Raw genomic sequence first — 12861 nt, forward strand, 5'->3', positions numbered from 1 at the left:
AAGGTTATAAAACCTAACAAAGGTCAGCAAGGTGGACTAGCCTGCAGCGTTGCATATGTCATGAAGCTCTAAACCCGAATGTAGCGGGGTGACCAGAGGACTCATAGGAGGATGCAATAGCATCAATAATCCACCTGCTCAGCATCTGCATGTTTGCAGGAAGGCCTCTCCTTGGAGGGCCATAGCAGATGAGCAACTGTTCCAACTTCCTCCATGGACTCATCATGTGGACGTAAGTTCCAGCGCTCGCACCAGACACAGCCGGTTCAGCTTTCCTGGTCTGGGGCCTAAAAAGGAGGAGGATAGAATGCCAGGAGCCTAACAGGTCGTGGGATGACCAAGGGCACCTTAGGGATGTAACCTATTTTAGGGTACAGAAGGGCACTGGCCATGCTTGGAGCAAACTCCAAAGAAGAGGGGCCACTAAAAGGGCCTGCAAATCCCCTACTTTCTTAAGAGAGCAAATGGCTAGGAGGAACGCTGTCTTGACTGTGAGGTGCCTCCGAGATGCCTCAACCAATGGCTCGAAGGGGGGTCTTGGATAGAGCCTCAAAAACGATGGCCAAGTCCAATGCAGGCACTCTAGGTCGCACCGGGGGCCTCAGACTCCGGGTGCCGTAGGGAAAACGTGTCACCACCGGGTCTCTGCCCAGTGATTGCCCCGCCATGGGGGCATGATACGCTGAAATGGCAGACACGTACACTTTGAGGGTGGACAGAGCCAACCCTTTAAAATTCCAGCACTGAACCAACTGGGCAGCTAACTGAATCCGTTCGGTGCAGATCGCACGATCCACTAAACAGATGCCATTTCATGGCATACGACCTCCTTGTAGAGAAAGCTCTGGATTGGGAATGGTCTCTACCACGTCACTGTCCCCTATATACTCTTGGCCAGAGCGTTGCACAGGATCCCTCACAGGGGGAGTGCGAGTAGCGACGCTCTGTTTTTGTACCTCCTAATCATGTGATTTAGAGCATAGACAACGCGGAAGCGTTCCCAAAGCGTTGTTGACGCAGCTCGAGTTACTGAAAGGGAAATACATTTGCACTTATAAATGGGTTGACAAACTGATTTCCAGACTAATGGCATCCTATAGCTATAACTAGAACACCCTGAACATGAGTAACATTAATGAATGGCAAACAGAAAGAAAGATACTAAAGAAACAGTATTTAAGGTCTTTAACCTTGATGTGACCCTGATTACTGCAAAGATTCAAAAAGGTTTTCCTGACAATATGACAAATTTCACAAAGAATATAGATTAACATGGCAAAGGTAGTGCATGAGCATTAGAAAAAAAAGAAAAAAAGATTGGAAATGAAGACCACTGTTTTATCTGTAACATTACCAAAACCCTGACTTTTAACAGGGTGTTTGTGCAGACATTTGGTGAGACCATTGTGGTTCATTCAACAGTGATCAACATCGCATTAATGACCTTTCTGTGCATTACAAGTTGTCCTTTTAAAAACTGAAAGAAAAAGAGCTCATCTTCACTTGTTCAATTAAAAAAAAAAATGTTTAACTGCCATGGCATGTTTGCATGCCGGATACCTCCACTGGTTTCACCACAATCGTGACTAAATCTAATTAAAAACTTACCCTTTTTTAATTTTGCCCCAAGCAAGATTCATATTCTCAGTCATCTGCTTAATCTTGCTCGTGTCATCATCGGCATAAAGGACCAGTAATTTGTTTGCCAGTTTATTAGTTTCGTCAACATCGACTTGCCACAGCTGTATATCTTTAGCAAGTTTCTGCAAAAATTACACTGACTAAGTCACACATTTAAACTCATTATATTTCACTACAGAGTAATAAAAAAAAAAATTATTTTTGAAACACAAAAATTCTCCTCATCAATGATTAAAATGTCAGTTTAGTATCAAAATAAAACTCCACTGACATGTAATTAATATTACCTGAAAGTTTTCTTGATCAGAACCTGCTGGGACTTCTTTCAAACCTTCTAGTTTTTCACTGGCTTGCTTTATGTGTGACTCCACCGTTTTCTGGGCATCCAGCCACTCCTTGGAGTCTTGATACATGTTCTGAAGTTGCATTATTCTGTCCATCAACTTGGTATATGAGTCTTCCCAGTGTGCTTGTAATTTCTCAACTAATAGTAAAATAAAAGAAAAAGTATAATATTTAAATAATGCTCAGAAAAATCCATAATAGTAGCAGAAATTTCCTGTGAATTCTTTGGCAAAAATGAGTTGTAAATGTGTTTATGTTTATACTGTAGCATGATGTTAAATGTCTTGTACAGGGCATAGCAAAAGTTTACCTACCCCTGAGACATTTAAACAGGATCCATCACATCTTATGTAATTTATGTAATTTAATTAGGTTATTTACTTATTTCCATAAAACATTTTTAAATAGAAAAAAATGCATTTCACCATTTATTTATTTTATTTTAGTAAGACAAAAATCTGAATTATTTAATTTCCTTTTAATTATTTAAACTTGGAGTTGTAGCTCTGTGATCAAGGCATTAGCCTTCTAATCAGAAGGTCATGAGTTCAAATCCCAGCCCACTCAACTGCCACTTTGGGCAACATGAGCAAGGCCCTTAATCCTCAACTGCTTACTTGTATAAATGTGATCGTCAGTCGCTCTGAATAAGGGCGTCTGCAAAATAATGTACACATAAATAAAGATGCTTAAGGAGCCTTCTAAGCCAAACTTCTTACAATGCTGAAATTTCTCGATTCTTAAGTGATTCCCATAAGCAGATCTGTTAATCAATACTGACTTGATGAATGAATACCTTTTGAAGTTAAGCGACCAAATCTGTAATGACTTTAAATCTCTGTTTTATAAAAAAAAATATTAAATTATATATATTTGACCTTCTGCAAGGAGGAAGCAAAGGACACTTAAGTTTACAATTTGTAATGACACAGGTATTTAAATCAATTTAATTGAGAATTAAACAGAATTTCCCTATTCATGTTGTCCAAATAAATTTCATATGAACTTTTTTTATATCCTATTTTCTTTAAATCAGGTCAATACCCACTTGCTAGTTCACTGCCCCCACTCCTACTCTCTCACATAACAATTACCAGCTAGGGATAGCTGAAGCTAACACATTTTTTCAGTACATAGGAATCTACAGTAGCTACCACATTTTTTAATTAAATGAGACAGATGGAAGAAAAAACACAGCCAAAACTTGTTTACCGTATTTTGAGTGGGAATGTAAAGAAATGTTTCCCTTAAACCATTAACAAAGTTAAACACAAAAAAACATGTTTAATATTCTATTTAATCATTTTCAGTAACTGCTTTAAGATGATCATAATTTTGTTTGTTTAAAGTACTAACTGATCGTTTGGATAACTGTCCTGCACACAACCTTAACTTATGGGACTTAAATACAACTAGGATGTTTCATATTAATATTCATATGATGTATTTGAAGGTCCAGGTTCTGTCAATAAGTCTATAAATGTCTACTGTGAATAGCCTCCATCTGCAGATATTAATAGTTACATTTAAATGGGTATCTTCATGAAAAATGTTACTCAGGTAAAGATTTTTTCTACAGTGATTTTAAACCCAGTGAAGGTGAAATGAAAACTTACTTCGATCTGTAATTGTAGAACGCATCTGAGGGTTGTTAGTTTTGTTTTTAAGGTTTTCTGCTGCAGTGATCTGTTTATTCAGCTGTGGGCATCTTTGTTCCATGTCTTTTACTGCTGACTGAAAGAAAAAAATGGTTGTAACAAGAAATCTTCTCATTTATTTTTGTCTGTTAGACCTTATACTATAGTAAGATATATAGACAGTTGTGGGACTTTCTTATTCATTGAATTTGCTGCAGTTGGACTCCAATCCAAGTGTGGAATCTAATCAGAAGTACAGCAGGAATACCCCTAAACTAAATTTAAAATGTACTTTTAGTTATGTTGATATTTCAGGCCTGCTGCAATTTTTATTTTTTAAGTTTATAAATAGCAAATAAACTTTCTTTTGGCTTCTCCCATTAGGGGTTGCCACAGCGGATCATCCGCATGTTTGATTTGGCACATATTTTTGCTGGATGCCCTTCCTAACGCAACCCTCCCCATTTATCCGGGCTTGGGACCGGCACTAAGGCTTGTGCAACCCTAATGGCTGGGGTTGGTTCCCTGACCGGGGATCAAACCCGGGCCGCAGCGGTGAGAGCGCCGCACCCTAACCACTAGACCACCAGATATTAATAAAATAAAATACATTTTAAAATTATGTTCTATAATTAAAACCTAGGAATGAACCATTGGTAATTGGATCAGACTTTAATGGCCATGTAGGTGAAGGGAACAGAGGTGATGAGGAGGTGATGGGTAGGTATGGCCTTAAGGGGAGGAATGTGAAAGATTTTCCTAAGAGGATGGAAATGTGGTGAACAAATCAGTGGTGAACACTTATTTTAAGAAGGAGGAGGAGCATACGGTGACGTATAAGAGTGGAGGAAGCTGCACACCGGTGAGTTTAGGAGATGCAACCTGAAGGAGATTGGAGACTGTAATGTGTTGGCATGGGACAGTGTAGATAGATGCTAGACAGCTTTGGATGTGGTCTGTAGGACTGAAAGAAGAATAAGATGGTGGAAACTGAAGGAGAAAGACTGTAGTGTGAGATTCAGACAGGGCCTCAGTGGTGGTGATGAGGTGCTGGATGATCAGGCAACTAATGCAGAAGTGATAAGGGAGACAGCTAGGAAGGTACTTGGTGTGACATCTGGAAATAGAAAGGAAGACAAAGACATGTGGTGGTGGAATGAGGAAGTGCAGGACAGCGTAAGGAGAATGAGGTTGGGGAAATAGAATTGGGAATGGCAGAGATATGAGAAAAGTAGGCAGAAGTACAAGGAGATGTGGCAGGAGGTAAAGAGGGCTATAGCAAAAGCTGGGGAGCTTTATGAGAAGTTGAACACTAAGGAAGGAGAAAAAGATTTGTAGCGATTAGCCAGGCAGAAAGAGACCGAGCTGGAAAGGATGTGCTGCAAGTTAGAGCAATAAAGGATGGAGATGGAAATGTGTTGACTAGTGTGTGTTGAGAAGATGAGGGGAGTATTTTGAGCAGCTGATGAATTAGGAAAATGAGAGAGAGAGAAAAGGTTAGATGGTGTGGAGATGGTGAAGCAGGGAGTGTATAGAATTATTAAAGAGGAAGTGAGAGCAGCGATTAAGAGGACGAAGACTGGAAAGTCAGTTGGACCAGATGACATACCAGTAGAAGCGTGGAGATGTTTAGGAGAGATGGCAGTGAAGTTTGCAACAAGATTGTTTAACAAGATTTTGGAAGGTGAGAGGATGCCTGAGGAATGGAGAAGGAGTGTGCTGGTACCGATCTTTAAGCATTAGGGAGATTTGCAGACCTGCAGTAACTACAGGGGAATACAGTTGATCAGTCACACCATGAAGTTATGGGAAAGAGTAGTGGAAGCCAGGCTGAGAGAAGAGGTGACCATCTGTGAGCAACAGTATGGTTTAATGCAGAGGAAGAGCCCCACAGATGCCTTATTTGCTTTGAGAATGTTAATGGAGAAGTATAGAGAAGGTCAGAAGGAGTTGCATTGTGTGTTTGTGGATTTAGAGAAAGCGTACGACAGAGTGCCAAGAGAGGAGTTGTGGTATTGTATGAGAAAGTCAGGTGTGTCAGAGAAGTATGTGAGAATGGTGCAGGACATGCATGAAGACAGTGTGAAAGTGGTGAAGTGTGCATTAGGGACGACAGACTGGTTCAATGTGGAGGTTGGACTGCATCAAGGATCGGCTCTGAGCCCTTGCCTGTTTGCAGTGGTGATGGACAGGTTGACGGACAAGGTCAGACAGGAGTCTTCATGGACTATGATGTTTGCAGGTGATATTGTGATTTGTGGTAAGAGTAGGGAGCAGGTGGAGAAGAGCCTGGAGAGGTAGAGGTATGTGCTGGAGAGAAGGAGAATGAAATTCAGTAGGAGTAAAACAGAGAAGATGTATGTGCATGAGAGGGAGGCCAGTGGAGTGGTGCGGTTGCAGGGAGAAGAGGTGGTAAAGGTGGAAGAGTTTAAGTGCCTGGGTTTAACAGTGCAAAGTAATGGAGTGTGTGTTAAAAAAGTGAAGAAAAGAGTGCAGGCAGGGTGGAGTGGGTGGAGAAGAGTGATAGCAGAAGTGATTTGTGATAAAAGAGTATCTGCGAGAGTGAAAGGAAAAGTTTATAGGACTGTGGTGAGACCTGTGATGTTGTATAGTTTGGAGACAGTGGCATTGACTAAAAGACTGGAGGTAGCAGAGCTGAAGATGTTGAGATTTTCATTGGGAGTGACGAGGATGGACAGGATTAGAAAAAAGTTTATTAAAGTGACAGCGCATGTAGGACATTTTGGGGACAAAGTGAGAGAGGCCCGATTGAGATGAATTGAGATTCTCCATGTACAGAGGAGAGACTGCTGAGGATGAACCCACCAGGAAGGAGGAAAAGAGGAGGGCCAAAAAAGTGGAGATGCATCTCTCACGATTTCATTTGTAATTCATGTGACCCCCCATTTTGGGAACTCTTGTACTACAGCAAACTACTACAATACCAATTAACAAACAAAAACAAATTTCATAGGTAGCAGTGAGAAAAAAAAATATTGATAGGCACTGATATAGTCATGATGTATAGATGACCACTTAAATAGTCTAATGAACCGTCTAGTTCTGATTTGGCCTTTTCTGCATACAAGTGCCTCTCAATAAATTAGAATATAATTAAAAAGTTGATTTATTTTAGTAATTCAATACAAAAAGTGAAACTTGTATATTAGATAGATTCATCACACACAGACTGATATATTTCAAGTGTTTATGTCTTTTAACTTTGATGATTCTGGCTTATAGCTAATATAAACCCAAAATTCAGTATCTCAGAAAATTAGAATATTTAAAAAAAATGCAATATTGAAGACTCGTGGTGTCACACTTTAATCAGCTAACTAAATCGAAACACCTGCAAAGGTTTCCTGAGCCTTTAAATGGTGTTTCAGTCTGGTTCAGGCTACACAATCATGGGGGAAGACTGCTGACTTGACAGTTGTCCAGAAGACGATCATTGACACCATGCATATGGAGGGTAAGACACAAAAGGTCATCGCTAAAGAAGCTGCTGTTCACAGTGTGCTGTATCTAAGCACATTAATGGAAAGTTGAATGGAAGGAAATAATGTAGTAGAAAAAGACGAAACGAAGCTCATTCAAGAATTTGGGAATATTCACAAAGAGTACTGCAGAGACTGCAGCTGAAGTCAATGCTTCAACCACACATGGGCTACAACTGACACATTCCTTGTGTCAAGCCACTCCTGAACCAGGGAGGTAACGTCAGAGGTGTCTTACCTGGGCAAATGACAAAAAGGACTGGACTGTTGCTCAGTGGGCCAAAGTCATCTTATATCAGTCAGTATGTGTGATGAATCTATATAATATACAAGTTTTACTTTTTGTATTGAATTACTAAAATAAATCAACTTTTTAATGATATTTTAATTTATTGAGATGCACCTGTATGTGTAAAAAATACGGTATACACCTACATAATAAAACTTATGTTTTGTTATTTTGCTACATTTGCTTTATGAAATTATAATACTGAATACATTAGGAAGTACATACATTACAATTGTTGTTTGGGTTTATTGGGCTGCAGAGGGTTGGTGCTCACTAAACTACACATGATTTTGTCATAATGAGTTGTATGAATTATTTTCATGTACTGAAGTTGTTGGTGGTCTAATTGACTCATGTTTTCAGGTTAGCCAAGCTACTGTATATACAAAATTAACACAGATTCATCTATTAACTATTCAGTTTTACCAGAAACCATATCATGTTGTATTATTTTTCTGTATTTATAAAGTTTATCCTGAATATCTAACAAATGTGCCACTTTGGACAAACAAGTCAAGTCAAGAAGCCAGCGGATAATGGTCCAGTAAATTATCCAGATCTTATTAGATGTAATAACTTTGGATATCTAAGGAATGTTGTTTATGCAGTATGATGACATTTCAATACAGAAAAATTATAACTGCACAAACTATATAGAAGCAGACAGTCATTTCCTGCACTAACCTTGAGTTTCACAGTCAGGTCACTGATGTCACTGAGATATCCTACCATCACGCGGTGTGATGTAATCATGTGATCAAGAAGAGAGAGCCAGTCATTGAGTTCAGCACTTGAGTAATTGAATGTATCTATTGTTGAAACATCTGGGGCACTGCTTGTCAAGGATTCAGCTGCAGAATAAACATAGTCAGAAAATAACAGCCAATATGCAACACTGGGACACGAGTAAACTGTATACTGCAGTGTAAAATCGAATACTTAATACCATGTGCATGACTAGATTTGTATAATGCCTGCTATTTTGTGATATTCTTACTTGCAACTTGACATTTGTTTTTCCATTCCTTAAGCAGCATTTGAATAGTTATCCAATCTGCACTGAGACTATCAAACTGGCCCTGTAAAAAAAAAAAATGCATATAATGTTTAACTTGGACTGTATTTGATAAATTGCACATTGTTCATATTTGGAATAATATTTGAAAATTGTTCACCCTTTCAGGTTGATATAGTGGTCTTTCTTTGGCCAAAACTGTTTCGATTTCTGGCTTCTTAGACTGGATATCATCCATCTATGGAAAATTAGAAAACAACCACAAATAAACACCAAAACTATTTGCTGTAATGCATTACAACTGCAAATACACATTAAAGTCATGTTATATCCTAAATATGTATAGTTTTCACACAAGATGTAAGTGCATGAAAATATATTTAGAGTTTTGCTTCCTTGATAATCATTAAATATGAGTGCATACCTTGTGTTCAATTGCTTCAGGTGATTGTTCAAGAAGGTTCTTAGTTACAGAGGCCCAGCTGGAGAACTTGTGATATGCATTCAAATCTCGCAAGTAATTCTCAATCTGTTGCTGCTTCTCAGGAAGGTTAGATGATACCTTTTGCATTAGCAAAAAGACAGGGAAATATTATGTCAATAGTTGCTGAGCTTCTAGACAATCTATACAAACTTTGCAGTCTACTGTTTGGCTATTCAAACTAAAAGTTCCCAAGTATTACAATAAAAAAATAAATGTACGTATTTCAAATGAAAGGAAATTTGTGAATATTACCTTGGCCAATCGCATGTTGATAATCTTTAAACTATTTTCCAAAGTTTTGTTTTTATCAGCAGGCAGGGATGAAGATTTCGTTTTAATGTTTTGTAATATTTTCTTTTTGTTTGGTAATTCTGCTACTTTAGCCTAAAGGAAAGAAATGCAACAAAAACACAATAAATTATAGAACTGTATTTCTGTATACTTGCTAAATAATGCAATAGAATTAAAAAATTACTTTACCTGTACTTTTTCTAACGCTGAATTAAGCTGTTCCCTATTGCCTGGCTCTACAGGGAGGTCAGCAACACACTCCGCTCTATCCAGCCAAGACTGAAAGTTCGTTAATTCATCATGAAGCTCAGCAAGTATAATATTTTCCCCAGTAGATCTATATAGTTAAAGAGTGAACATGTTGAACATGTACAGTATGTAGTAATCAATCAGTCTCAATGATATGAACACTATGTAACTCTTAAGAGTTCAAATTCAGCAACAAAAAAATTAAAGGCCTTCAAAATGTATATATATATATATATACAGACATAAACACTTGCCTTCTCTTTAGTTTAGACAGCTGGTTAAACACTGCAATCCAGCGAGCATTGATGGATTCTAGCTGCTTTTTAATCTTTTCTTCATTATCCTTCCTGCTCTGCAAAGCAAGCAGGTCCTCACCCAGAGCCTTAAGCTGTTTCACTGCTGCCTCTTGACTTTCCAAGTCTTCCTGCAGTTTCTGTGTGTAATGTATCAAACACATATCAATACAAAGCAATCTGATAAAATGTCTAAAATACTGTGTCTGGTCATTACTCCAGATATTTGCTAATTCTTAAGACATTAGGGATTTAGGATAATACAAAATCAGCTTTGAATGTGACCAGATATCTGGCACATGTTTTAATAGCTTACAGTCTGAAGGTGCAATTTTCTTTGCCTTAAAAGCAAATTTAAATTGGAACTTACTCACATAAGAATTACATTTTTGTCATTTGGCAGAAGCCAGTAAACTCAGTGACTTAGAATTATCTATTTCTAATTTAGCCGGGCATTTCAGGGTCTTGCTGATGGACCCAACAGTGGCAGTGGTGCTGGGATTTGAACTCCTGACCTTCTGATCAGAAAGCCAAAAAAATATATATCTGCTAAAGGATTTCGAAATAATCATGTTCCTATGTCCTATGTAAGTATCGGTATGTTAGTAAAAGTAAAATCAGGAAGATGTAAAAGTGAACGAAAGGCAGGCAGGTCTTTCACGCTGTGTTCCTCCTGACCCCTGCATTATCAAAGGGGGTATACACACAGTCTATGTGTAGCTTGTCTGGGAGCGGAGCATGCTGTGGACCTCTCTTCCTCTGAGGAAGGGGATGAGGGGGTACTATATTGGATGAACCCTTGGACATGCCCCCACAGCCAGTTCAGTTCGAGGAGCTTTTGAAGGTAGTGACTCGTGCTGTTTCCAAGCTTAATATCACTTGGCTAGCTGAGAATCAGGAGCGCTTCCTGCGACCAAGGTCACTGCCTCCATGCTGGGCCCTGCCCTTCTTTCCAGATCTGCACACTGAGGGGTCTAGATACTGGGGCAGCCCTTATTTGGACTGCCTCTCAAGTCCCAATGTTTCCCTCTATTTAAACGTTAAGGGACTGAAAGAGTGCGTCTATGGGACGATTCCCCGGGTTAAAGAGTCTGTTCAGCAACGCCGTTAATACGGTAGTCGACAGGTTTCAGGAGGCAAAAAGACAGTCGGTGGCGTTTTAGAGCTTGCTTTCTTGTCACGGTGTGGCCGGCAGGCGCAACCTAGCCTAGTACTAGTGGGCATCAAAAGGTCCAGAAGCTCAGCATCGCCACTCGCACTTCCCATGACAGGAACGTTAGGCTATATTAAAGCCCAGGTAGGCTCCAGATCCTGTTCCTGTGTCTGGCGGTTTTGGTAAACAAAGTTTTGTAGCCCCTGCTAGAAGAGAGGAGCTGAAAGAGATTGTGTCCAGGGTGCGAAGGTTTATTAGTGACTTTTCCTGCCTGCTTTCTGGTTCTTGTATGGTACAAGTCCTGGAAAGTGGGCAGGGAAGCATACATTTTTTTTTTTCTGCTGTGTGCTGCAGTCTTTTCCTGTCCTGTTTTGTTGCTGCTCCAAACTAGATGGTGATGGATGTGGACAGATGGTGATAGCACAGGACAGATTCAATGACTGCAGTTTAGAACTGCATCAACAGCTCCTGTGGCAGACAGTATTTCCTTAATTGGCAGAGAAAATACATCCTCTGCTGGGCCTTTTTGAGAATTAAGTTTATGTTGGACTCCCATTTCAGGTCTTGGGAAATGGTAGTGATCAAAAAATTGAAGGTCTCCACAGACCTGTGGATATTGTGGATATTGTGAGGGGGATTAGTGTTGAGGGGTATTTCCTAAAGTCCACTATCATCTCCACAGTTTTGAGTGTGTTTAGCTCTGTTCTAACTGCACTATAGCAACAACCGATTCACCTCCTGCTGATATGCATCTTGAATGAGTCCAATGAGCTTAGTATCATCTGCAAATTTTAGGAGTTTAACAGTTAGGTCACTTGATGTGCAGTCATTAGTATAGATTGAGAATAGCAGTGGGGAGAGGATACATCCCTGAGGAGCACCAGTGCTGACTGTCCAAATAATGGAGGTAATACCTGCCATACTCACCTGTTGTTTCTCTGGAACGCACTGTTTTTAACCAACTGTCCGTTTATCTCTCACAGAACAACGGCCCTTTTGGCTGTTTCTGAGAAACTGCATGCTGCTCGGTCAGCCAAGCTGTCATCTGTCCTCATCCTCCTTGACCTTTCAGCAGCACAAGACACTTTTGTCAACCCTTAAGAGCCTCGTTATCTACGGAACAGCATGGGAATGGTTTGCTTCATACCTTGAAGGTCGCTCATACCAGGTAACATGGAGGGGATCTACATCTGCCCCGTGCAGACTCACCACTGGTGTCCCACAAGGCTCAGTACTTGGTCCCCTCCTTTTCTCCCTCTATACCCACTCAATTTGTGAAGTCATATCCTCACATGGGTTTTCTTATCACTGCTATGCAGATGACACTCAACTAATCTTTTCTTTCCCTCCATTAGATACCACAGCTTCCGCTCCGATCTCAGCATGCTTCACAGACATATCTTCATGGATGAGTGCTCACCAACTAAAGCTCAACCCCAGCAAAACAGAACTGCTGGTCATTCCAGGTGATTCATCTTCAGGTCAAGATCTCCAAATAATTCTTCATGACTCTCTGCTCTCCCCTTCAGCCATTGCTTGTAACCTTGGGATAACTATGGACAATGAACTGTCCTTCTTCCCACATGTCGCTAATGTGGCTTGTTCTTGTCGATTTCTTCTCTACAACATCTGAAGAATTCGACCATTTCTGTCAACACAGGCTGCCCAGGTGCTTGTTCAGTCTCTTGTCATTTCAAGACTCTACTACTGCAACTCTCTGCTGGCAGGTCTTCCCCTGAACGCCATTCGTCCACTGCAAATGATCCAAAATGCAGCTTCACGGCTTGTGTTCAACCAGCCCAAGTTCTCCCACACCACCCCACTGCTGCGCTCCCTTCACTGGCTTCCAGTAGCTGCACATTTCCGATTCAAAACAATGATGCTTGCCTACAAGGCCAAAAATGGACCAGCGCCATCTTACATCAGTGACTTCATTAAATCTCGCACTGCACCGTGCTGTCTGA

The 12861-nt window shown here is 40.1% G+C and overlaps 1 protein-coding gene across 11 annotated transcripts in view; it reads right to left on the reverse strand.

Moving 5' to 3' along the window:
- Positions 1 to 12861, reverse strand: part of dmd (dystrophin) — a 200158-nt gene that overhangs the window by 103132 nt on the left and 84165 nt on the right. For all 11 annotated transcript variants that reach the window (XR_014530372.1, XR_014530373.1, XR_014530378.1 and 8 more), the window contains exons 46-55: positions 9706 to 9884; positions 9392 to 9539; positions 9164 to 9295; positions 8852 to 8989; positions 8588 to 8665; positions 8410 to 8491; positions 8097 to 8263; positions 3603 to 3720; positions 1929 to 2125; positions 1609 to 1763 (exon numbers count right to left, since the gene is read on the reverse strand). Coding sequence is in view for 8 of the 11 variants with exons in the window: in XM_083522230.1 (XP_083378356.1) it covers positions 1609 to 1763; positions 1929 to 2125; positions 3603 to 3720; positions 8097 to 8263; positions 8410 to 8491; positions 8588 to 8665; positions 8852 to 8989; positions 9164 to 9295; positions 9392 to 9539; positions 9706 to 9884 (1394 nt within the window). In the remaining 3 variants the exon portion in view is untranslated. The remainder of the gene's footprint in view (positions 1 to 1608; positions 1764 to 1928; positions 2126 to 3602; positions 3721 to 8096; positions 8264 to 8409; positions 8492 to 8587; positions 8666 to 8851; positions 8990 to 9163; positions 9296 to 9391; positions 9540 to 9705; positions 9885 to 12861) is intronic.

This window comes from Silurus aristotelis (assembly GCF_946808225.1).
Source record: "Silurus aristotelis genome assembly, chromosome: 20".
In the NCBI taxonomy this organism is placed as follows: domain Eukaryota; kingdom Metazoa; phylum Chordata; class Actinopteri; order Siluriformes; family Siluridae; genus Silurus; species Silurus aristotelis.